General features: G+C 47.6%; 1 protein-coding gene across 3 annotated transcripts in view; it reads left to right on the top strand.

Annotated features, from left to right (window-relative positions):
• Nucleotides 1-1,171: 1,171 nt before the first annotated feature.
• The window catches only part of PLEKHM1 (pleckstrin homology and RUN domain containing M1), a 44,182-nt gene continuing 18,642 nt past the window's right edge, over nt 1,172-26,711 (top strand). Inside the window, exons 1-6 of one of the 3 annotated variants that reach the window (XM_006776899.2) lie at nt 1,172-1,290; nt 2,042-2,415; nt 8,062-8,150; nt 11,954-12,201; nt 13,659-14,285; nt 21,973-22,372. In XM_006776899.2, coding sequence (XP_006776962.1) covers nt 8,103-8,150; nt 11,954-12,201; nt 13,659-14,285; nt 21,973-22,372 — 1,323 coding nt within the window. In that variant the 5' untranslated portion in view covers nt 1,172-1,290; nt 2,042-2,415; nt 8,062-8,102. Of the gene's footprint in view, nt 1,291-2,041; nt 2,427-8,061; nt 8,151-11,953; nt 12,202-13,658; nt 14,286-21,972; nt 22,373-26,711 lie in introns of all 3 variants that reach the window. The other 2 variants (XM_015572534.1, XM_015572535.1) reach the window with 2 other exon arrangements.

The following is a 26,711-nucleotide window of genomic DNA, read 5'->3' as shown; positions in this document are numbered from 1 at the left end:
TTAAGACCGCCCTGCTTCGGAGCCCTCACCCTCCCCAGCCCAAACCCCGCGCCCCGCTTCCTCCTCTGGTTCTCACTGCCGCTGCGGCTGGTCCCCTCCATCTTCTCCCACCGGGACCCGACGCCAGCCCTTCCCCCACCCCCTCACCACCCGTCTTGCGTAAGTGCAGTCTCACCCTTGACCCCAACTCTAGCCCAGTCCCAGCCCCGATCGCGGCTGCAGTCCTCCGGCTCCCGCTGACACATGTCATCCTCACCCCTCAGCCCCTTCGGCAAGCCTAATGCTCCGCGCAGACCTTGAGACCCACCATTCTGGTTGCCTTTTTCGGGGTCCGCTTTCTTACCCCAATCTCCCTACAGCTCAGCTTCCCAAGACCTGCTCCTCCGAAACACCACCTCTGCCCACTCTCACGTAAGACCCACCACCAAAGTAAACTTGGGGCTCACCCCTTTCTTCTCCATAACTCTGGTCACAGTCCCGTCCCAGGCCTGTATCTTGTCTGCACAGACTCAACCACTAACTTCCTAGCCTATCATACTTCCTTCCCATCTCCAGGCATCCTGAGGACATCCTCCATCCCTAAGTCTTGGCTAAACTGCTCCCAACTCTTGCTGCCTCAGTTCCTACCGCTCCCACTCAAAATCTTGTTTAAACGGGGGTCTCCATATCCTTTCACTTCTGTTGTCTTCACCCCAATCCTCCACCCATTCTTCCCTTGACCCAGCACCCCGCCCCCCTTCAATCTGAGATCTTAGTTTAGAGTGTCCTGCCTGCCCCACCAGCTGCCCCTCTACAGCCAAATCTAGGTGCTTGTTCAGTCTAACAGCCAGGCACTTAGAGACTGAACAGCTTCCCTGGTGCGTGCAGGGCCTCAGATGTAAATAAGTATGGAGGAGTAGAGCTACGCCTCCTTCGGTCAGTGACTTTTCCAGGATATCTGGTCCCCTATATCTCTCCCAGGGATTATTAAATTATATGTGCTGGCCCCTGGAATGGTAGGTATCTTTCAAATGCCTGGTAGGTGAGGAATGGCCACCCATCCAGCTCACTCAGTCTGAGGCAACCGAAGCCATCACTTCCTTTTGGCTGGTGTTCTGGCCTTGAGGAAACCTAGACAGTACCGCTGTGCAGGATTGGCTGTGGTTACAGAACCATGTCCATGTGTGTTGTCCTAGCACCTGGAGAGGACCCTCACAGAGTGCTCCTCCGGACTAGAGCTGAGAACAGACCAGTCCCAACACTGTGAACACAGGGAGCCAGAAGAGATGTTACATGTTGTGAAGAGTGTAGGTGAGTGGGTCCTGGGAGGCTGAGGCCTAGGTGGGCATGGAGGCTGTTGAATCGCTTCCTCTTTTTGCAGGGGTCGCATCATTGACTTTTGGCCCCTTGGTTACCTATGAACACAGCTTAGTTGTCTCAGAGCAGCTCAGGCAGAGGACATTCCTGGGGCTCCAGGCCCCATGCTCAGCCTATATAATCTGGGCTTTTGAGTGCATGTTCCCTCCAAATTCTGGTGACCTGGTTTCATAGGACTGGCCAGTTGACAGCAATTGTAAAGGGCCCCAAACAGAATCATTGTTTTTCCTTGCCATTTGTAGTCTTGTTCATTTGAAAATTGAATGCCCTTCTACCTCCAGTATCTCCCCATGAAGGTGTGGTAAGTCAGAATGGTTTTTCAGCCTGTTGGTAGCTTGGTCTAATGGAAGGAGTTCCCACCTCTGAAGAGTTGTATACTTTAACTCTCCACAGTCTATGGTAGGGAGATACCCACCCTGAGCCTTTATTTTATTCATCAGTTGACTCAGCAAGTATTTTCTGAGCCCTACTGTGTGCCATGCACTGTTCTAGGCACTAGAAATGTAATGGTGAATGAACTGGGCAGAGTACCTGTTTTTATTTGTTCAGAGTTTGGCCCTTGCTAGAATCCTAAGGGTATTGGACAAGAATATGGGGGTGGGGTGGGGGGACTGGATGGAAAGAAAGAGGGAGGAAAAAAGATAGCCAGTGTTAACTGACTTCAATTTCTGGCCTCACCCCCTAGCCCTTGGTCTGGGAATCACAAGCTAGAAGTTTCTCGCCCTCCAGCTGGACCAGAAATCCAATTTTCTTCAGGTGGAAGGAGATGCTGTTTACTCATTCATCGCTCACAAGGCTGAAAGATCAGCTGCCTTTCTGAATCAGAAGATAACTTTGTCATTCTTTTCCAACTGAAAACCATGACTCATCAATTGGTACTGTAGGAGCTGAATGACTTAAACGCCAGGCTGTTCTGAACAGCCAGGTACAGGATTGGATTCAGGCCGAGTAGAGGCTGTTGGGAATGGCTGAGAAGTCTCTAAGGAGAGGAGGTTGCTGTTTACTGATGGATGGAGTGTTTTAAAGTGGTGAAGCCGGTCATCCATTCCTTCTTTTAATGTGAGTCTCATGTAAGCCATTTTTTCTCTTTTCTTTCTTCCTTGGTTTCTGGAGGAAGTGAAATTGCACATACTTGGAGGGCTAGGCAGCATAATGAAGAAAAACAGCCAGAACAATTCTTTCCTAACTGCGTGTTGGAACATTTAAGAAAGGACGGCTCTGAAATTTGGCTGCCTCACCTGGTTGGGGCTACAGATCTTTTCAGCAAGATTGTTTCCTGTCGATTTTAAGCCTTATTTGATAAATGGAGTTTCTGACTGCCTCTTAAGGCTCTGTAAGTAATAAGTTTGCCTGAAACTCTTCGGACCAAAGACCTGAGGCAGTTTGGCCTGGCGACAGGCACAGGATTTAGAATGAGGAAACCAGCGAATGCTGTTCCCTACCTGGGGCCTGTTGGCACTGAGCCTCAGTGCTCTTTGTAAAACCCTCCTCTCCCAGGACTGTTATGGAGTTAAATGAGATAAGAGAAGTTTGAAGAGCTATGTCGGGGTGGATTTGTACTTATGGGGAGAGGCAGACTTAGCAGGGTTTGGAGTTTCCTAAAAGTCAGAAAGTCACCTTTTCAGCTAAACTCCACTGGTGCTGCTCGAAGAGCCCTTTGGTAGTGCTGTTCTGGGTCCCTCCACACTCCCTTCAGCCTAGGTCTCCTTGGAGCCACACCTCCCTTTGGTTTGGTTCTTAGTGTCGGTGAAGAGTGTTCTGTGAAACAAGCCCCATAGATTGGGGCCGGGCCACCCGAAGGATGATGCAGCCCTGACTCAGCTGTCAAGAGACCCCGAGTCCTGTTCTGGTTCCACCAGCAAGTTCTCGGTCATAGGTTGTCTGGTTCCTGCCTCTGAGCAGGTGTCCTGCCTCTGTGAGGCATTCTGGAACGCACACCATGGGTAGGGTTCTTTGCCTTCCTACGATGAAAGTTGTGCCCTAAATTGTGGCCCGAACCCCACAGTCCCAGTTCTATGTTGTGAATTGTCCAGTGGCTTTTCTCCTGGATTCTTCTATGCTGATGTCCTTTTGTGGCTTTTCTGACACTTTGTTTTAGGCAACAGTTACTTATCTCTTATCTGACCCTGCTCTGACTTCTTAGTGTCAATTTACCTTTTTAAAAATATTTTTATTGATTTCAGAGAGGAAGGGAGAGGAAGAGAGAGATAGAAACATCCATGATGAGAATCATTTATTGGCTGCCTCCTGCAGGCCCTCCACCGGGGACCGAGCCCACAGCCCAGGCATGTGCCCTTGACTGGAATTGAACCTGGGACCCCCCCAGTCCTCAGGCCGACGCTCTATCCACTAAGCCGAACCACTTAGGGCTGTTTTTGTTTTTAATTATTGATTTGAGAGAAAGAGAGAGAGAAAGAAAGAAAGAAAGGGAAATGGGGAAAGAGGGAGAGAAACATTGGTTTGTTGTTCCTCTTATTCATGCATTCATTGGTTAATTTTTGTATGTGACCTGACCAGGGATCAAACCCATAACCTTGGCATGTTAGGATGATGCTCTAACCTACTGAGCCACGCCAGCAGGGCTACTTTGGTTTTTAGTAGGCCTCTGCTTGGCCAGAGCATCCACTTATTGATAAGCCTCCCTCCCTCCAATGAGTACTCTCGTATTTTCAGTTAATTAGTTAATGAGGTCTTATTGGGCCCAGGCTATGATTCAGATTGTTGAGGTCTAAGCCCCGACCTGTGGCTGGCTGAGGGAGGGTCAGTTTGGGATCTCCAAGCTCTGTGTAGAAGGCAGGCCTGAGGGAAGTTCTTATTGGGCCCAGGCTATGATTCAGATTGTTGAGGTCTAAGCCCTGACCTGTGGCTGGCTGAGGGAGGGTCAGTTTGGGATCTCCAAGCTCTGTGTAGAAGGCAGGCCTGAGGGAAGTTCTTATTGGGCCCAGGCTATGATTCAGATTGTTGAGGTCTAAGCCCTGACCTGTGGCTGGCTGAGGGAGGGTCAGTTTGGGATCTCCAAGCTCTGTGTAGAAGGCAGGCCTGAGGGAAGGCCTTGGGCCACTGGAATTGCTGAAAGGGGTTAGATGGAGCCCTGGGCTTTGGAGCCAGAGAACCTGGCCTTGGCCTGCGGGGCTGTACCACGTAGCCCAGCATCCAGGATCGGGCATGTTTGCAGAGGGACTCACACAGCACAAGCCCTTTTCCCTGTCGCCCCGGTGGCCAGAATGTGGAGCCGATCTCCTGGGAGGGCCCTGAGGATCCTGGGTAGGTGTGAGCAGGAATAGAGTTGAAGGGTAAGGCAGGCAGACAGGGCTGCAGCCCAGGCCCAGTGTTCTTCCTGGTGGTCTGTCGCACCCTGACTAGAGCTGGCTCTGCAGGTCCCTCCTCGTGCACACCTCCCTCCCTCTGCATGTCCTTACTCAGCGAGGTTGGCTCTGCGTCCTGTTTGCACTCTGCCAAGTCCAGGATTGAATCAGAGCCTTTTCCACCAGGGCCACCAGCTGAAGAGCCTTCCTTCCCCATCCCTCATTGCCCCCTTTTTTCCTCCTGCTCCCCCCTTCCCCCCAACCCTTAGCCCTAGCTCGCACCAGCCTCTACCAGAAGGGAGGGGATTGCACTCATCCAGGAGTCTAGAGGTTTCCCTTGAGCTGGTGTTGGCGTTGTCCTGGCTTGGGTAGTCTGCCATATCAGCTCTGGGATCTTGGGAATTTCCTTGACCTGGGACAGCGTCTATTTCTATCAGTCAGATTGTGGTAATACAAGAGCCTTCCTAGAGTGGTTATGAGAAATAGAATGAGGCAATGTATGTAAAGAGTCTAAAACTCATTTAGCAGGCCTTGGTTTTGTGAACTTCTTTAAGCCATGAGTTTTGGGGAGCAGAGACAGCAATCACCTTTTATTTTTGGTGTCCCCTCAAGCTCAGCTGTGTGCTCACTAGAGATTTGTTTAGATGTGAATGTGCCTGCCTGGTCCTGCCCTTTCCAAGTGGCTGGGGTGGGGCCAGGTCAACCAGCAGACTAAGACCACAGCCCCTACCCCCACCCCCACTTCACCCTGTCACTACTCCTGGGAGGAAGCCAGCTGCCTGAGGAATTTTCCTGTGTACTAATTCCACCTACTTGTGCATATTCATTTACACAGTGGCATTCTCTGCCTGTAGATTTAGGTGGCCACATCCACTGGGATTATAGATACCATTTGTCCTTGGTACATATTAGCCCTGTCCTAGGCACTTTCCACAGTCATATTCTCCATTTGAGAGGCTGATACAGCGCCCCATTGTGCCTAGCTGGTTAATGGCAAGCTGAGATTAGAATTGTCAACATAAGAAACATGCAAATCTACAGAGAATTTTTGTGAGTTTATTTGAACCCAACTGTCGACAATTGCCAGGAAGCACAATCTCAAGGAATTGAGAAAATGCTCCAGAGAATGGCAGTTTTGCACCTTATTTTATACACTAGAGGCCCGGTGCACGAATTTGTGCACTGGTGGGATCCCTTGGCCTGGCCTCTGTCCTCTCACAATCTGGGACCCCACTGGTACACCATCAGGGCTGGGGAGGGACCATGAGAGGGCTTCAGGGCGCGTCCAGCCAGTCTCGTCCAGTCCCAATTGGCTGGGCCCCAGCAGCAGGCTAACCTACCAGTCAAAGTGTCTGCCCCCTGGTGGTCAGTGCACGTCATAGCTACCAGTCGAATATCAAACGGTCACTTAGGCTTTTATATATATAGGTTACAGTCCAAAGAGAAGATGTAAGTGGGTTAGATACATCTTTTACATAGTTAGGGACAGGATAGTTAGTCAACAATTAACATGATAAAAATAACAATAATAAGGAGAGGATTTGTAGTCTCTAATCTGATCCATTGGTTGTTCCTTGAGGGGCTTGGAAAATGAAAAGTTACCCTGACATTCCAAAGGTATGTTAATGTACTAGTACAATGGTTCTCAACCTTCTGTCCCTTTAAATACAGTTCCTCATGTTGTGACCCAACCAAAAAATTATTTTCATTGCTACTTCATAACTGTAATGTTGCTACTGTTATGAATCGTAATGTAAATATCTGATATGCAGGATGGTCTTAGGCGACCCCTGTGAAAGGGTACTTCGACCGCCAAGGGGGTCACGACCCACAGGTTGAGAACCACTGTACTAGTAGATCAAGCATGTCAAACTCACTGCCTGCAAGCCGTGAGTTTGACATGCTTGATGTAGGTGCAAAAGACAATAGACAGGCTCAGTTAAAGGTTGGCTTTTGTCAGAGAAGATGTGACTACTTCCATAAATTGCTTTTTAAAAAAAGTTTTAATTTCAGACTATCTTTTGTGGTTACTTTAGGTCTCTGAGTTTGCAAGGCCGCCTCACGCAGGCCTTCCCCGGGCTTGTCAGGTCAGCATGTGGCCCTGTCCGTCCATAGAACCCGTGTTGTTCCCCTTTACTCAAGTCCCTGTGCTACTCAAGCTTGACTTTCGCAGCCCAAAGGAGAAGCAGATGTGTAACAAGAGCGTCTCCCTTTTGAAGCTGTTCTGTTGTAGGCAGTGGTAGGAGCAGTGGGCTTAGATCAAACCTGGGTTCAGCAACCTCGACATTTGGGTTCTGGCTAGGAAAGAATACAAAGCAAGACCCAAACTGTAAGAGAACATTTATTGGGTAAATGACAGAGGTAGAAAAAGTAATTCCTGGGAGAAATGGGCTTAGGAAACAAGTTATGGAGGTAAAGGAAGGGCCTTGGAGATGGGGAGTGAGGAAGCTGATGGGAACCTGCTGAGGGGGTGGGGTTGGAAGGGAAAGGCTCTGGGCCTGCTCCTGGGAGGGAGAATGCGCTGGGTCCTCCGTCCTAAGGGTTTTAAGGGTGGAGATTTTAGGGGAGGTCCCAGGGGAAGATCTCAGTAGAACATGCAGTAGTCTTCCAGGTGTGTCCATTCAGGATGATTGGCCAGCACCGGGCAGGGGGTCTTTATTCAATGCAGCTGGTCCTGATGTCAGCCGTGGCTGGTTTTGCTGCTTATCTGGGCCTGGAGCTGAAACACACTTCAGGCCTAGATGTTATCTCTAGGGAGGAAAGGTCAGGGGTCCAAGCCTCATGACCGGCGATATGCCAGGGGAGGAAAGTCACCCTGGGAACAAGGCCCCACCCTACAGTTGATTGTCCACTGCTGGGCACCTGGTGACTTTCTGTACCTGACCCTTCGTCCTTGCTCTGCTCTTGTCTAACTGCCTACAACAGTTTCACTTGCACTGTTCACTGCTGCGCGGCTGAGACAGGAGTCAGAGTGGGCGAATGCAAGGCCCTGGCCTTGACTGACCTGTGAGGCCTGCTTCCTGGTCCCTGCAGGTTCTTTGCACAGACAACTGCAGTGTCCCCTGCACCCTCAGCTCTGTATATAAATCGTCAGCCTTTCATTCCCTGCGTTTGTGCCAGCGTTTGGTGTGGCGTTAAGGGTACTTTCCACCCACTCCTTGGGGCAGGCCCATCCCTGGCACACAGGGCTCCTTCCCTTCCAAGATCCAGGCCCTCAGACTTTTTCTTCCTTGTTTCCTTTCTTAAAACCCACTTCCAGTTTTTTACTTTTATATTCAGAGGCCTTTCTTTCAGTTGCAGTAGAATGGGCTGACCTCCTGCTGGCTGCTTGGGGGCCTAGGGATTGGCTGCGGGTGGTGAGTTGGGAGCTTGCTCACCTGGCCACCATCTGTCTCAACAGGTGTCATGTGGTTTTTCCTGGGAGCTGCTGCCTGAGTGGAAATGCTGTCAGTGGTAGAGAATGGAGTGGACCCCCGGGATGCCATCTCGGTAGGTGACAACGGAGGATCAAGAGTGGGGAAGGAGGTGCACAGAACAGCCATTTCATTGGCTTTCCTCACTTTGAAATGTGTGGACACTGTCTGGAAAGAGAGGCCTCAGGCTGAGAAAAAAGTTATAGCAGAAGCAAGCTCTGAGGAAGTCCTGCCCTTTCTAGACCATCTTATTGGTGATAAAATGAGAATTTACCAAAAAACAGTTGAGCTTTAATAAAGGTTACCTGAAAATGAGGATTTCTCCAAAGAAGATATATAAGTGGCCAATAAGTACATGAAAAGATGCTCACCATTATTAGACACTAGAGGTCTGGTACACGAAATTTGTGCAGGAGAAGGGGGGCCCTCAGCCTGGCCTGCACCCTCTCCCAGTCCGGGACCTCTCGAGGGATATCTGGAGGGATCGAGCCTAAGCCGCAGTCAGACATCCCTCTCGCAGTCCGGGACCCCTCACTCTTTACCACCCGCCTGCAGTGGAGGCAGGAAAGGCTCCCACCACCGCCACTGCGCTTGCCGGCCATGAGCCTGGCTTCTGGCTGAGTAGTGCTCCCCCTGTGGGAGCTCACTGACCACCAGGGGGCAGTTCCTGTGTGGAGTGTCTGCCCCCTGGAGGTCAGTGCACGTCATAGTGACCAGTTGTTCCATCATTCGGTTGATTTGCATATTAGGATTTTATTATATAGGACTAGAGGCTCAATGCACGAAATTCGTGCAAGGGGCTCAGCCCTCACAGCCGCAGCAGCTTGTCTGGGCCCTCATAGCCACTGTGGCTGCCTCAGCCTTTGCAGCCCGGCTTCATCCAGAAGGATGTCTGGAAGGTTGTTTGGCTGTCCAGTCTAATTAGCATATTATGCTTTTATTATTATAGATTAGATAAATGTAAATTGAAGCCATAATGAGATAGTTCTTCACAGCCCTTATGATGGCTACAACCAAAATGGCAGACAATAAGTGTTGGTGGGGTTAAGGAGAAATTGGAACCCTCAGACATTGCTAGTTGGAATGTAAAATGGTGCAGCCATTGTGGGAAACAGTTTGATAGTTCTTCAAGAAGTTAAACATAGTGCTCCATAGGACCCAGCAATTCCACTCCTAGGTACATACCCATGAGAATTGAAAACATATGACATATGTCTATACAAAAACTTGTTGAAATTGGACAACCAGTGGGTCTGGGCTGTCTGTCACTACTTGAGCCAATTAAGTAGAGACAGGGTTGAATCATGTATGAGCATTTATTCCAATAGTGCGGGTAGTATGGGAGAGCAGCAGGTCAGCCACAAAAATCTGCTCTCCAATCCTCCCCCTCCATAAGCCAGCTGCTTATGTTGGGTAGGACAAAGATTACATGGGGAAGTAGGAATTACAGGCAAGGGGAAGTAGGCAATGGGGGCTGGGGCAGGACTCCATTGTTGGGCAATGAGGTTGTTAATATATCCATGATAATAGTTCCTGAATGAAAATGAAAGGAATTCCAAGGTTGACTCCCAGGTCCCAGGTGTGTACAACTCCCAGCCGTGATAGAATGTCCTTTCTTTAATCAGATCAAGGCAATCATGGTATTTCTTATAACTATAGCTAGTCCCCAATATTCTGTTTTTGCCCCTAACATTGTGGGTGAATGTTCATAGTGTTAATGTCAAAACATTCAAGCCTGGTAAAGAATTTTTGTGAGTTTATTTGAACCTAACTGTCGGCAATTGCCGGGAAGTAGAATCTCAATGGATTGGGATAATGCTCCAGAGAGTGGCGGTTTTTCATCTATTTTTATGCAATGCAATTAAAGGAAGAGACGTAGGTGGGTTACATGGAATCCATTGGTGATAGATTAGAGAGGTGGGAGAAGGCAAAAGTAGGGGGACCTCTGGTTTTAGATAAAAAGTGAAATGATAGACACATTACTTAGGTGGGTACAGGATAACAGTCAACAATTAACTCATAATAATAACAATGAGGGAATCTTGTGGTTACTTTAGGTCTTAGAGTTTGCAAGAAAGCCATGCAGGCCTTCCCTGAGCTTGTCAGGTCAGCATGTCGCCTTTTCGTCACAATAGCAGCATTGTAGCCAAAAGGTGGGAACAACCCAAACGTCTATTAACTATGAGTGGATAAATAAAATGTGGTATATCCATGCAATGGAATACTATTTGGCATAAAAATGAATGAAGTACTGATGCATGAAGAATGCTACAAACTAGAGGAAAAGAAGCTAAAATGAAAGAAGACATGCTACTAGTAAAATGAAAGAAGCCACACACAAAAGGCTGCATATCGTCTGATTCCATTTATGTGAAATGTCCAGAACAGGCAACTCCATAGAGACAGAAAGGGGACTAGCAGTTGCCAAGGTTTGGGGGAAGGGAGTAGGGAGTGACTGCCAGTGGGTACAGTATTTCCTTTTAGGGCAATGAAAATGTTCTAAAATTAGATAGCGGCCATGGTTGCACAATTCTGTGAATATGCTAAAAACCATTGAACTGTATACTTTAAATGAGAGTATTTTATACTATGTAAATTACATCTCATGAACGTTGTTATAAAAAAGGAACATTTAACAATATAATATTTATCTAGAATCCTATCACCTAATGATTCAAACCAGTTTTTTTGCAATCCCTTCCAGTCCTTTTCCAAATAATTGTGTAATTTTTAAATATATATATATTTTAGAGAGGAAGGGAGATGGGGAGAGATAGAAACATCAGTAATTGATTGGCTGCCTCCTGCACGTCCCATACTGGGGATTGAGCTGCCGCAACCCAGGCATGTGCCCTGACTGGAAATAGAACCATGACCTTCTAGTTCATAGGTTAAGGCTCAACCACTGAGCCATGCTGGCCAGGCTACTTGGTTAATTTTGATATATTTCTATTTTGACAGAACTCTCTTTATTCTGTATTTCCAGAAGACTTGTATATTTTGTAATTTATTCATTTTACAAACATTTATTAAGGACACAAGGTTGAGTGAAAAGAGGAATCCCCCCATGCTGCAGATCAGGAAGTATTCTTTCCATTTAACAGGTGAGGAAAGTGCGGCTCAGAGAGGTTAGGTGAAATGTCTGAGGTGCTCCAGCTGGTGACTGACAGCTGTGACTAAACCTGATTTTTCTGAATGTACACCATACTCCTGTCTGTTGGTCTTTTTATTGTTCTAAAGCAGCACTTGTTGCCTCTTAGCTTCTTGATTCTGTGTGGAATCTTGGTCACGTAACTAAGGTGGAACACTTCACCTCTGTCCTAGATGGATTTACCCAAGTCCCATCGCCATTACTAATGATGGAGGCAATGCTTAACATAAGGTTTATATGGCTATCAGTTTATTGACACTTGGTTTAAAAAAACAGAAGAGCCCTGGCCAGTGTGGCTCAGTTGGTTAGGGGTCGTCCCATGCATCAGGAGGCTCCCGGTTCAATTCCCGGTCAAGGGCACATGCCTGGGTTTTGGGCTCGATCCCTGGTAGGGAGCATGCAGCTGATTGATGTTGCACTCTCACATTGCTGTTTCTCTCTCTCTTCCTCTCTCTCTCTAAAAATCGAACTATTCTGTAAAAAAAATACACAAATATCTTTGCAAAAAATAATAACAGTATCTCTGGATGTGTGTGTGATTTTCCTTCTGTATGCTTTATCTTTATTTTCTATAATTAGCATGTGCTAGTTTTGCAGAAGGCACATACAGATACATACATACAGGTATGTGCATGTGTAGTTGTGCATGTATTTTGTGACAGGCAGAGTTACATTCCAGGGGTCCATAGGATACTCTAAAGGCCTGTGTTACGTCTGACCCCGCCCAGGTCATCAAGAAGAAGCTAGTGGGATCCATGAAGGCGTTGCAGAAGCAGTATGCATCCTCGGACACAGTGGTCACCAGTGAAGACGGAGATGCCAACACCATGTGCAGCGCCCTGGAGGCCGTGTTTATCCACGGCCTGCACGCCAAGCACGTCCGAGCGGAGGCCGGGGGGAAAAGGAAGAAGAGTGCGTACCAGAAGCCTCTGCCTCAGCCTGTCTTCTGGCCCCTCCTGAAGGCCATCACCCACAAGTGAGACCAGCCCAGGCGGTTTTGCATTGGGAAGGAGCTTTGGGGGGTGGGACATGGGGCTCTTCAGCTTTGCGGGAAAGCAGCAGGCGCTCCTGTGTCTAGAACATGGGTGGCTGAGGTGGGGGATATTGTCCGACCACGCCTCATTAGCCCCTCCTTCCTCAGGCAACAGCCTGGCTCTGCTTCGAGCCCCTGGCTGGTCACCTGCAGCAGGTGCCGTCTTTTGGCCACACCCTGCAGAGTTCGGTGGCTGCATCAGAGGTGGTGTGGCCTGCAAAGCCTAAAATCTTTACTACCTGACCCTTCACAGAAGTTTGCTGACCTCGCCTTAGAACACTTGAACATCTGTGTGCTAAGTATTTACTCCATACATGGCATAGGTAGTTTTTTGTAAGAGTGGAATCCAGGGAGAGCATCTGAATATTTCCTCTGAGACACTGTGTCTCTGTGGCCCTGCCCCTAACTGCCTGGACTTCGGAGCAAGCAGCTGGCACTGTGCCTCTAAGGGCTATTAAATGCCACCTTCAGCCCAATGGTGCTTTGTCAGTCTCCAGTCTTCCTTCCCAAGCCTACTGCCACTGCCCTATCTCGGGTTCTTACCTCACTCCTGGGTGACAATGGCTTTCTGATTGTCCCCCTTATCTCATTCTGTCCTTTCTTGACATTACTGAGCTTAAGTGAACCAGAGCCAATCACTGCATCCTATAGAGCATGGTCTGTCCGCCCATGAAGGGGACATGAGCAGGGGACTGTGGTAGTCAGAGGTGGGCATTTAATCAGATCGAGGCGTTCAGGAACTGAGTTTGGTATACCTGGATCTGATCTTATCCAGAGCAACCCACCCTAAAGTCTGCAGAGCTGAGGTCAAGTCACCTTCCTGTGCAAAAACCTGTAGCCCACAGGCTCCCAAATGCTAGCCTGGAGCCTGGTTCACTCGGTGGAGGCCCCAGAATCTGCATTGTGACCAAGTTCCCAGGTGATTCTGAGGCCCAGCCAAGTGTGGGGACCGTTGCCCCACTCTGCCTCACCAGTTGGATTCTCAACTGCATTACCTGGCTCTGCCACCAGATCACCCACTCCTCCCCACATTGTAATGGCAGTGCTCCCCACTCCGGTTACAGCTCTGTGGCTTTCCTTCCCTTTACGCCTTTACTTCTGTGAGTTTCATGTGCCTACGAGGCCCTCCTATCTTTCCCTCTTGAAATCCCACAAGGCCCAGCTCAGAAACTGCCCATTCTATGGCATTATTTTCACTCCAACCCGAAAATGATCACTCAGTTCCCACCCCAGCTCTACTGATAACAGGTGTGCCCTGGAAAGCTAGTTACCTGGACGGAGGACAGGGACCATGTCTTTCCCCTGTGCCATTAGTATGGCTCCTGCCAACCAGTGTATAAAACGACATCTCCATGATTCAAAGTCCTTTCTTGACATAATCCTGTTCTCCCCCTTCCCAGGCACACCATCTCGGACTTGGAGCACCTGGTCTTTGTCAGCACGGACGTGGGCCGCTGCCGGGCCTGGCTGCGGCTGGCCCTCAACGACGGCCTGATGGAGTGCTACCTGAAGCTGCTGCTGCAGGAGCCAGCCCGCCTGTGCGAGTACTACCAGCCGTCCGCCCTGCTCCGGGACCCCGAGGAGAGCGAGTTCCTCCTCAGCTTCCTGCAGGGACTGACGTCCTTGTCCTTCGAACTCTCCTACAAGTCCTCCATCCTGAACGAGTGGACGCTCACCCCACTGGCCCTCTCTGGGCTTTGCCCATTCTCTGAGCTCGACCCTGTCGCTCCCTCGGGGACAGAACTACAGCGGAAGGAGTCTCTGGATTCCATCTCCCATTCCTCAGGCTCAGAGGACATCGAAGTCCAGCACTCGGGCCATAAGATCCAACGGAACAGGCAGCTCACTGCCTCCTCCCTCAGCCTGGACACGGCCAGTTCGTCCCAGCTGTCCTGCAGCCTCAACTCTGATAGCCTCCTGCTCCCGGAGAACGGCTCCAAGAGTCCGGACCACTCTGAGGAGCCCATGTCCTACGACTCAGACCTGGGGACAGCAAATGCCGATGACTCAGACCCGTCTCTGCAGGAGTGAGTACCACGCCTTCCCCCTCTCTCTTCCCTCTCTCTCTGCCTCCTTCTTCTCTTCATCTTTCCCTTCCTCCTTCCCTCCCTTCCTCTAGCATGTGATTGCCTGTCACTGCACACTGAACTCTGTTAGGGCATCAGGAAAGGCAAAGGGAACCTCTCTCTTCCTCAGGGACCGAGGTTGCTGGGAGCTGTAACTGGAGGCAAAATGGGGGCAGTGAGGAAATGGATTTAGACAGCGCTCAGGGCTGGTTCAATCCAGCTCTGTCCTGGGCGACCTTTGACAAGTTATTTCATCTCTCTGGGACTCAGAAAAGACTATATTTTACACTATCTAGAGAAAAGGAAACTAATAGTTCAAGGCTATATTTACAACTTCCAAAAAATACAGTGAAGCATGATGCAAAAGGATGGTCTTCTGTGACCTCCCAGAGGATACAAACCTGAATGCTGCCTGGAGGAGGTGGTAGACAAACGGGGCCAAGCCCAGCTGTGGAAAAGCAATACGTGGAGTGACGACTTTGACTAGAGAAGGGAACCTGGGCAGAGCCGCCGTCTTCTTTTCTTTTTTTTTTTTATGTGTTTTTATTAATTTTATTTATTTTTATTTAAAAAGTATTTTGGTTTCAGAGAGGTAGGGAGAGAAATATCAATGAGAAACATCAATCAGCTGCTTCTTGCATGCCCCCTAGTGGGGATTTAGCCTGCAATTGGGGCATGTGCCCTGACTGGGAATTGAACCTTTGACCTCTTGTTGCATGGGACAGTGCTCAACCAACTGAGCCACATTGGCCAGAGCAGAGCCTTCTTCATTCAGGCTTTTTAACATTAATTTTTGAATAATAGTCTATTTTTATGGTTAAAAAAAATCTAAAAAGTGTTTCCCACCCCTATAACCATAATTATTTTCTTGCTTAGTCTTCCAGTGTTTCTAACTACATCTATAACAAATATGCATATGCAGATTTTAAAATTGTATTTCTTATTCTCCCACCTCTTTCCACAAAAGCTGGTATAAATACACTATTATACACCTTGTTTTGGAGGAGATCTTTTCATATCAGAGTTCCTTTTTATTTCCCCTGTGGCATATATTTTCATTGTCTGAAAGTGCCTCAGTTTATTTAATCAGCCCTGTATGTAGTGGACATCGGAGTTCAGTGTTTTATAAGTAACCTTGCATGTGTAGTTTTTTATTTCTCTGCAGTTATCTCTGCTCAGTAAATTCCCAGAAGCAAAATTGCTGAGTCAAAGGATAGATGAATTTGTCATTTCACGGATATTGCCTATTTACACTCTATTAGCCTTCTCAACAGAAGGTATTATCAAACTTTTGGATGTTTGCTCATCTAATAGGTAACAAATGGTAACCTTTTTATTAACCATTTTCTTCAGTTGGATCCATGTTCCATCAGGACCTTCTTTTTCATGTCTGCTGTCCCACCTTTGGTTCAGGTCTTTACAGGGATGCCACCTGGTGTGGGAATTGTACCAGTTTGGGGTGGTGGTACGGACTGGCGTGGAGCAGATCTCGTTTCAAGCCCTGTTCTACCACTTACAAGTCCAGTAATGTCAGGCAAGTTGCTGACTCTTTTTGAGGTTCTGTTTTTTCATCTTTAAAATGCAGATTGCAGCCCTAGCTGGTTTGGCTCAGTGGATAGAGCATCGGCCTGCGGACTATAGGGTCCCGGGTTCGATTCCGGTCAAGGGCACATGCCTGGGTTGCGGGCTCAATCCTCACTGTGGGGCGCGCAGGAGGCAGCCAATCAATGATTCTCTCTCATCATTGATGTACCTATGTCTCTCTCCCTCTCCCTTCCTCTCTTAAAATCAATAAAAATATTTTTTAAAAAATAAATAAAATGGAGATTGCCTCAGAGGGCCGGTGGAGGATCAGATCAGATGCCTGTTAGTGCGGTGCGCACATAAGAATGTCTGAGAGGCACCAGAAAGAGCTTCTGCGCACTGAGCGCATGAGATAGAATTTTCAAATGTCAAACGGAAGGATTGAGCTCGAACATGTTGGAAAGGAGCAGGCCCTGCCCCAGCACGGCTGGGCCGGTGGCATGACTAGGCTCATTCACATGCCTCAGTCCTTTGTTGCCTCTCCCTCCTCCCACAGACCAGCCAGCCGTCTCTGTCACATGTCTTTTCTTTATCTTTCATGAATCTTGTGATTGGAAAATTCCAGCTGAAGGTCATTGAGCCAGTGGCCATCCACCCTGTGTGGTTACGATGGGGAACTAACTCAAGGGAAGAGGGTCAGGATGTACAGACCAACACTAGTGTGAGGAGCCAGCATACACTAAACACAGATGTGCAAACACATACGCAGCCTTCTGAGAGCTGGGCTGGAAGTTAGTCTTTGAACATCCACAGAGACTAGCATTTCATGGGGTGTATGTTTTAAGGGTAAAGAGTCTCACCAACAGTTGAGAGTTCACTTAAGCTATTTTTATATTACTTAAACGTAACTTAAAAATTATGCACAAATACCTTGTGCTTATACCTCTTAAAGCTGTAAAACCAGAACATCGACAAATAGCCCAGCCAGAGTGGCCCAGTTGATTGAGTGTCATCTTGTGCACCAGAAAAGTTGCCAGTTCGATTCCATGCCCACATTAAAGAGGATTTAGTCCCTGATTGGGGTGCATGTGGGAGGCAACCGATTGATGATCTCTCTCTCCCCCTCTCTCTGAAATCAATAAAAAGGAATTGTTAAAAATCCCTACAAATTAAACTTAAAGAAAACTACAAAACACTAACATTCAAAATGAAATATATTGATATATTATTTCACTGAAATCAAATTGCAGTTTGCTTCTTTTGTGTTTTTTTGAGTCTGAATTATAATTATCACTGAGAAGCATAGGCACATTCTAGTGGTTGAAAATGTGGCCTCAGGAGCCAGACTGCCTGAGTCTTCCTTACCCAGCTTTTTGACCTTGGGCAAGTTACTCCGTCTTTCTGATATTCACGTCCTCACCTGTAAAATGCCGATAAGAATGTTCCAAAGGGATGCCAGGAAGATTAGATGAGTTAAGATAGTGCTTCGAGCAGTGCCTGACACTTGGTGAGTGCCCAATAGGTGGTGTTATTGTCCTTTATTGCTAAGTCCTCCTAAGAACTGATGACCTGAGTTATACTTCTTGTCTCTATAACTGCTGTGAATAGCTGGTTAGTAACATTTGTCAGCTGTCATCATGAGGTCTTCCCTTGTGGGAAATGATTCTGAGACCATGCAGCCCACCTCTGTGCAAGAAACCACAGGCCCAGACCACTTGGCAGGGGTTCTTTCCACGGTGGCCATCCAGAACCTCCACACCATGCTTTTTATTTGTTTCACACATACACACACAGATACTTACGCATGTAATAACATGTGCTTTTTTAAGGTTGTTTTTTAAGTGAATGTGCAAAGAAATTTTTTGAACAGACGTTTTTGATCACCACTGCCCTGAACCAGAGAGAAGTGGAAAGACTAGCAATTTCAGTTCTTTTTTTTTCGTTCTTTTTTTTTAGAGAGAGAGAAAGCAATAGAAATATCGATTTTGTTGTTCCACTTATTTAACCATTTTGGTAATGCTAGTGAGTATTTCCATAATTCTCCTTTCCTTACAGTTCTATATTTGTTTACATGGAGGCTAAGCAGTCTTATCAATAATAATAAAAGCAACTACAATAACAAATTGAGGTTAACATTGAGAAACTTGTGCAAGACACTCTTCTAGGCATTTTGCATATATTATCTCATTTAATCTTTGTCACAGTCATAAAAGTGGGTGCTGTTACCATGCTTGTTTTACAGATAAGGGAATTCTACGAACTGTAGGTACCTTTGTGGGGTGCTTAGCAATGTTCTAACCAAGGCCAGGAGGACTCTTGGCTCCCTGCTTTTAATCACTTACTACTCTACCTCCCAGGAGCCCATGAAGAGCTGGGACTTCACAGGGGATATAAAAATCTGTCTGCCTTGCCTAGCTGGTTTGGCTCAGTAGATAAGGTGTCAGCCTGCAGACTGAAGGGTCCACATGCCCAGGTTGCAGGCTCAACCTCCAGTAGGGGGTGTGCAGGAGGCAGCCGATCAATGATTCTCTCTCATCACTGATGTTTCTATCTCCTTCTCCCTTCCTCTCTAAAATCAATAAAGAGACTGAATGGTCCTGGGTTCGATTCTGGTCAAGGGCACATACCTCAGTTGCAGGCTTGATCTCAGGCCCGGCTGGGGCATGTTCAGGAGGCAACCAATCAATGTGTCTCTCTCACATCGTGATGTTTCTCTCTGTCTCTCCTACTCCCTTCCACTCTCTAAAAATCAATGGGGCCCTAGCTGGTTTGGGTCAGTGAATAGAGCGTCGGTCTGCAGACTGAAGATTCCGGGTTCAATTCTGGTCAAGGGCACATGCCCGGGTTGCACACTCGATCCCCAGTAGGGGGCGTGCAGGAGGCAGCCAGTCAGTGATTCTCTCTCATGATTGATGTTTCTATCTCTCTCCTCCCTTCCTCTCTGAAATCAATAAAAATATATTTTAAGAAAATCAATGGGAAAACATATCCTAAAATCTGACTCCCTAGTTCGTTTCATAACGTGGCCCAGTCTGTCACAGTGGTTTGGACACATACAACTGGTCAGCAAATGTCCCTTCCTCCTTGGCCAGTGGAGACTAGCCCTGTGCTTCCAGAACTCAGCAGTCCCTGTGCCCTGCAGGTTGCACCACTGGACTTTTAACTCTGTTTTTAGAGTGAGGCCATAGAGCAGGAACCAGCACCTGCCTGCATCCTCCATAACTATTCTACAAGCACATTTACACCTTTCTCTGATAGGTCACCTTGTTGCTTAGTGAGAGATGATTCACAGACCATAAAATTCACCATTTTAAAGTATACAGTTCAGTCGTTTTTAGTATGTGCACAAAGTTGTGCAACATCTAGTTCAAGAACACTTCGATCACCCAGTAAGGAAACCCTTTACCCATTAACTATGCATTTACCTATTTTGGACATTCCATGTCAGTGGAATCATATAATACCTGGCCTTTGTGACTTCTTTCACATAGTATGTTTTCAAGGTTCATCCATGTTGCAGCATGTATCGTGACTGAATAATGTTTCCTTATATGGATATACCACAATTTGTTTAGCTATTTTTCAGTTAATGGACAGTTTTTTAATTGTAGCCATCCTCGTGGGCATAAAGTAGATCCATTGCAGTTTTGATTTGTACTTCACTACTGTCTAATGATATTGAGCATCTTTTTATGCACTTATTGGCTATGTATAGGTCTTCTTTGGAGTAATGTCTATTTATATCTTTGCCTATGTTTAAATTGGGTTGTCATTTTATTACTGGGTTGTAAGAATGCTATATAGCCCTGGCCAGTGTGGCTCAGTTGGTTGGAGCATCATCCTGTACATCAAAAGGTTGTGGGTTCAATCCCCGGTCAGGGCACATATGGGAGGCAACTGATCAATGTTTCTCTCTCACATGTCTCTCTCTCTCTCTCTCTCTCTCTCTCTCTCTCTTAAAAAAATAAATAAATAATCAGTAAACATATCCTTAAGTGAGGATAAAAAACATCTATAGCCCTGGCTTGTTTGGCTCAGTGGATAGAGTGTTGGCCTGCAGACTGAAAGGTCCCTGGTTCAATTCTGGTCAGGGGCACGTGCCTGGGTTGCAGGCTCTATCCCCGGTGTGGGGCATGCAGGAGGCAGCCAGTCAATGATTCTCTCTCATTGATGTTTCTCTCTTCCTTTCCATTCCTCTCTGAAATCAATAAAAAAAATTTTTTTTAATCAATAAACATGTCCTTAGGTGAGGATAATAAGAAAGAGTGCTATATATTCAGGATACTAGAGCTTTATCAGATATATGATAGTATCTGCATATAAAATATGCAAATATTTTCCCTACTCTCTGGGTTGTCTTTTCACTTTCTTGGTAGTATTCTTTGGGAGCACAAAAGTTTTATTTTTATGAAGTCCAATTAATTTATTTTTTTTATTGGCTGCTTATGCAGTAGAAATCATAGCTAAGAAACCATTGCCTGACCCAAAGATATGAAAATTTATACCTGTCTCCTTCTAAGAGTTTTATGGTTTTTGCTCTTACTTTTAGCTTTTTGATCCATTTTGAGTTACTTTTTTAACATGGTGTGATAGGAGTCCAACTTAATTCTTCTGCATGGAACTATTCACTTATCCCAGCATCATTTGTTGAAAAGACTATTCTTTCCCCATTAAAATGTCTTGGCGCCTATGTTGAAAATCGATTGCCCATAAATGTCTGGGTTGGTCACTTATTCTTGACTGGCATGTCTTGAATTGTTGTGGATTAAGATGGTGTTGTGTAGGTAAGAGCAGAGTTCAGCCAGAAGGTGAAAACTTGAGTTCTGAAATCTTAGTTTCCATAATCCCACATGAAGGAGAGTTTGATGTGTCTTCTAGACCTGGTTTAAGCCATTAGGGCGGATGTGTGCGATCTCCTGGGCTCCAGACAGCTCTGCTGTCATCCGAACCTGCCTTTATCCATGACGGACTCAACTGGGCTCATCAGCAGAAGAGGGGCCAGCAAATAGACTTACTTCAGAAATGGAACTTAGATTCCCAGAAACCCCAGGAGAGGGAGGACGGAGCAGCCACTAGCCAGTGCACATTCCAGAAGGCCCAGAGTATGTTTTTGCATGCATGTGTGCGTGTGCGTGCGTGCGTGTGTGTGTGTGTGTGTGTGTGTGTACACAAAGGCAGTAACACTGGCCCCAGAAGCACCACTTAGGGGCAGGAAGAGCCAGTTCCGTTGGGAGGAGTGAGCAGGAGCACACCTCATGTATACTTGAATGCACACTTGCACGCCTTGTGTACACTGACCCCCAGCAGCAATTTCTGGGAACGGGAGCCTTCTCTGACTCCATAGCCAGTCCAGCTCTGAGGTGGACCAGCCCTTGCACCTCACCCCTACTGCCCAGATATTATTCCAGGAACAAGGTGGGTCCTCACTTTAGCTAAGTCCATGTCCCTGGGACTGGAGTCCTGGTGCCTCGGTGCTGTTGGGGAGCCCAGCTCTGAGACGCTCTGTTCACGGGGCTGTGCCACAGTCAGCTTTGGGAAATGACTGCCCACACAGCCATTGGTTTGGCCGGGCAAACTCTCCAGGCCCACAGGGAGCCTGTGCAACCGGTAAAGGCAATCGGTTCCCGTTCACATCAAGTCCTTTCCTCTGCTGTGTGAGCTTTTCACCTGCAATCCTGGGCTCCACAGCTCACTTGCCAGCTGCGGAGAAAGGGTGGTTCTGAGTGTCAGAGGAGGAGGCTGCATGACCGGAGGAGAGCAGGGGCTGATGAAGAGTGTTGTTTCGCCCTGGCCAGTGTGACTCAGTGATTATAGGGTCTGTCAGCCCAGGCACCAAAGGTCTCGGGTTCGTGTAGCAACCAGTCGATGTCAATGTTTCTCTCTCTCTCTCTCTCTCTCTCTCTCTCTCTCTCTCTCTCTCTCTCTTTTCCCCTCTCTCACTTCCTTCCATTCTCTCCACTGGAAAAGCAATGGAAAAAATATCCTCAGGTGAGGATTTTTTTAAAAAAGAGTGCTGTTTCTTAAGTCACAAAACAGCAGTTTTCCATTCTTACCATAACCCAGTAGCCGTGGGCATTCTAGCTGACAACCTGTCACACAGGTTTCTTTGTTTAAAAACTTCTAGGGTGTTGTCTGAATTCAACAAAACCCAGGTAAACTCTGTGCCAACCAACGGACTGAGCCGAGAAACGGAGATTCCCACACTGCAGGCCTCACTCTCCCTCCACGGCCTCTGCCTCGACACCAGCACACACCTGCACGCTGAGGCGCCAGCAGAGCCCCTCCCTGCCCGAGCAGCCTCTGGGACTGCAAATGGTGGCCACAAGCAGGCACCGCTTTCCCTGGCACCTGGCATCCTGGGCTTGCAGCATTTGGGCACTGCCCAAGCTGTCACTTCGAGGAGCACTTCAGACCAGCAGCCTTCTAGTCCTGTGAGAGCAGTCGGCCAAGGGGATGGGCAGCAGAGGCCCTCGATGGATGACGGAGCTGGACTGAGCCTCATGGTTTCCTCACCCACCAGTCCGGTGAGTGGTTCAGGCTGTTCTGGGGGTGGTCTTGGTAAAAGGTCTCCAAGCCAGGGTAGCCCCGCTTGATGACCCCAAGTGGTCTCTGCCTTCTTCCCAATTACCCCCTCTCTCTGGGTGGTGTTAATGTTAATAGCATCATGATGATGGAGCTGGTGTTTCTTGGTGTGTGAGTAGTGGACATAAGCTGGGCACCATGCCCATCAGTTCCCATGGTTATCTCCTGTTATCTTCGCATTGACTCTATGACAAGGTAATTCTCACTTGACCACAGACTCTCTGCTCTTAAGCAACTTAAGGTCTTGGGCCAGGAACTTCACCTCACTGACCCTTGGTTTCCTCCTCAGTACTTGTTATTAATAAATTGATATTTTTTATATATTTCTTTTGAAAATACTCATTTTGCAACATGATCCAGATTTAAAACTGTGCCGTCCAATTTGACAGCCACTAGCCACATGTAGCTATTAATTTCACCTGCTTCTTTTTACATTTTTAAAAAATGTGGCTACTAGAACATTTAAAGTGACATATATGACTCACATTGTATTTCTATTGGACAGCGCTGTTCTTGAATAAGCCAATCTAGTTTGTTGATAACCCAAGGGAAGTCAATCCTGGGAATGTCCCGGAGAAGTGTTGGCCAGTGGAGCAGCAGTCAAAGCTGTGACCTAAGCTCTTCAGCTGTTTCCGTTTGTTCTTGTGTCATGGAATGCAGAGGCAGGAATCTATGTACGTGTGCTCCTGGACACAGGAAGCCAGGAAGCTGCAGCCTGGGCTCATGTTTGTGCATGGTCTTACTTTTCAGCTCCATCCATGCACATCTCTCCTTTGGCCTGTAACTTCCAGATCCTATAACTCAGGATGGGACCAGGGCCATGCAAAGTGAAAGAGACGTGCACACACCCTTTTTAAAACAGCTTTAGTGCATTTAAAATTTTATTACTATTATTATTATTTTAATCAGAGAAGAAGGGAGAAGGAGAGAGATAGAAAACTCAGTGATGAGAGAATCATTGATTGGCTGCCTCCTGCACTCCCCCTACTGGGGATCGAGCCCACAACCTGTGCATGTGCCCTTGACTGGAATCAAACCTGGGACCCTTCTGTCCGCAGACCAACACTCTATCCACTGAGCCAAACCAGCTAGGGAGTCTTGTTCTTACATTTAGATATGTGGTATATTTTGAGTTAATTTTTGTATATTGTATAAGGATGAGGTCCAACTTCATTCTTTTGCATATAGATATCCAGTTCTACCAGCACTATTTGTTGAAAAGACTATTATTTCACCTTTTTAAAAAGTTTTGAGGAATGATGTGTTTAAAGTATATCAGATCCTCAGGTGCATACCTCAATGAGTAATTATATATGATATGCACTCTGTGACCACCATCCAGATCTAGATATAGAACATTTCCAGCCCAAAGGAAACTACCATAGATTCATTTTTCCTGTCATTGAACTCGTTATAAATGGAATCATACAATATATTACTCTTATGCTTCTTTCACTGAACTGTGCAGTTCACTATACATACAACCTGGGACTATAGTTTGGCCTTTTCCACTGATCTATAGTATTTCATTATAAGACTGTATCATAATGTATGTCTCCGTGCTCCTGCTAACAGACATTTGGGTTGTTTCCAGGTTTGGGGCCATTATGAAGAACATTCTTGTACTTGCCTTTTGGTGAACCTATGTACTCATTTCTGTGGGTATATATTGAGGAGTGAAATTGCCAGGCCATTGGGTAGACATATGTTTAGCTTTAGTAGATACTGCCAAACAGCTTTCTAACAGTCTTGTACCAAGTTATCCTCACACTAGTAATATATGAGCGCTGCCATCTCTCTCTCCTAGCCAGCGGGGTCGGGACAGGGCAGTCCACTCATCAACAAAGCTCTTCCTCTGCTCACCACGTTTTGACCCCCTGGCCTCCTTGCAGCTCCTGACAAAGCAAGTTTCTTGTAGCCCCAGGCACTTCCATTTTCTGTTCCCTGTGCGGGGACCCTTTTCTGACTCACTCCTTTCCCTCACTGCTGTCTCGGCCTTCCCTGACCACTCTGCCTCCAAGCACCGGTGACTCCCATTCCCATTCATCTGCTTCACTTGGTAACACTCATCACTGTGTGCAGTTATATCATCTCTTCATTTTCTATTTGTGTATTTCCTGTCTTCCCGACTAGACTGTTGGCTCCATTATATGAGAGACCATGTCCATTCATTCTGTATTGTCAGCTCCAAGCACTGTACCTGGGAGAGAGTAGGTATCAATCACTAGTTCTTGAACTCTCTCTTGAAATGCTGGCTTGTAGATTTACATTGAGAAGTGCACCATCAAGTGCAGAGGTGGGCAGGTTGGTCTGACCAGGGCAGGCTCCACCTCCTTGCCACCTCAAGGGAGTCTGGTTGCTAGAGAGCTGGTTGATAACGTGGAATCAAAGCACCTACTGCTGGGTTCAGTGTGTGCTCGCCCTTTCTGAAGCCCATCTCCTTTGGGGAGTTGTGGATCCATTCATTCCCCTACTCCCCAGTCACTGGGCAACACTGTGGCCCGCCTGTTCACATTGACCTGGTATCTTCACTCCTCAGCCAGACTCCGCTCTGGATTTCACTGTTGTATAAAGAGTCCTAATGTCCAGGCGGCATTTCTGGAGCGATTTTGGTCCCTAGTGGTAGGTGCTTTGGGTCCCTGGTGGCAGGGGCTGCTCTGGCCGAAATTCTTGGTCAATGGTGATTTCCCCCCACTGTTAAAGGGGCAGGGAGCTGCAGCCAGTTAAGCCGACCATGCTCTTTTCCCCATGGGAGCCTGGTGTGCAATGGCTGCAAACAGCAGCATCCTTGGTAGTGTACGCAACCTGTTGCTAGTATGGGTTGCCTTAAGGGACCTTGGATACAGCCCTTTCTGGTGGACACTCGTGTCTGAACTCATGCTGCCCTCAATCTAGAAAGAAAAGAAAGGGGGCAGGGAACTGGCCAGATATGGCCCCTGAGTGAGCAGGCTGTAGGAAGGTGGCATGAAAGGGAGACGGGAGACAGTTGTGTGCTCCTCTCCCCTACCTCCCTTTCTGCTTTATAACTGGAGGCCTTGGCGTGGGCCACAGCCACAGGAGTTGGTCCAATTCCATGTGCAGAAGTTCCAAGGACCCAGTGTTCCCACTTTTTTTTTCTCCTTTGCTAAGAGAAAAAAAGGTTTCCCCAAGGGTATGATTTCCTGGTGGCTAACCTGTGGTCCCTGGAGTGTGTCTGACCATTTCCTGCTCGTCTCCCTCTCCGCTGCAGATGAAGGCGCCCTCACCAGTGACCATACATCATCTCAGAATCCACATTTGTCTCCTTCCTTCCACTTCCCTCACCTCACCCTTGTATTTTATGTTAAAGATGTTTGGAAAGTCAAGATTTGTTCTTTCATCTGTTATAACTCTATGCCAGGCACAAATAACAATGTTCCAAACAGCTTTGGGGTTAAATCCAGAACTCCATGGGAGCCCCCGGGTGGGATGGAGGGTTCCTAACCCATCCCACCCGGGGGTGGGGATGGAGGGTGGGAGTGGGGTAAGGATGAGTAAGGAAAGCTTCCAGGAGGAGGGAGTAGATGACCTCTGAGCTGAGTCTCAAGGGATAGTGGTCTCTCCCAGTAAGGCCAGTAGCAGGGGCTGGGAGGTGTGTGCCAGGCTCCCTGAGGCTACCTGGACAGCCAGGGGTTGCTCCTGCCTGGTTTCCTCAGGGAGTTGCCTTGAGTCCCGATGACCCAGGCAGGCTGTGTTCAGAGAGAGCCCTGTGTTGTAAAGCCCCCTATAGCCAGCCTCCTTCATTGACACGTTGTCCTGCCACTGCAGAAGGAAGCACCTGCCAAGTTGGAGGGTTTTCAGAGGAAGCCTGAGAGGCCCAGCTCTGTGAGCCCCCCCCCCCACACACACACACACACACACACACTCCTGGCTCAGAACTCTCACTCTTGGCTGAAAGGACTCTTACAGCATCTGAATGAATTAAATTGTCTAAACCATTCTTTCTGGGGAACCCCCAGTCCTACTCCCCTTCACCGTCTAGGGGAGCAGGGAGGGCAGTTTGATTTAGGGGTTGGAAATAGCAATGTCAGGTGAGGTTGGTGGCACTTAACAAAACAGCTGGTCTGGTCCCCCCTGTGTGACTCATTTCCTCTGGGTAGACAGACATGTCTGGTGGCCCAGCCGGCTTCCTTGCCTCTGCTCTTGCACACTTAGGCACAGAAAGGCTGGGAGCGCTTAAAATAGTGGAGGGAGGAGAGGGGCTAGAATCCATTCCCTCAAGCCCCTGACCTCAGACCCACTCCACTTCTCAAAGCCAGTGAG

Source organism: Myotis davidii, unplaced genomic scaffold (genome assembly GCF_000327345.1).
Source record: "Myotis davidii unplaced genomic scaffold, ASM32734v1 scaffold109, whole genome shotgun sequence".
NCBI lineage: Eukaryota > Metazoa > Chordata > Mammalia > Chiroptera > Vespertilionidae > Myotis > Myotis davidii.
Note: the sequence above shows the minus strand (reverse complement) of the source record. Positions and strands in the feature narration are given on the sequence as shown.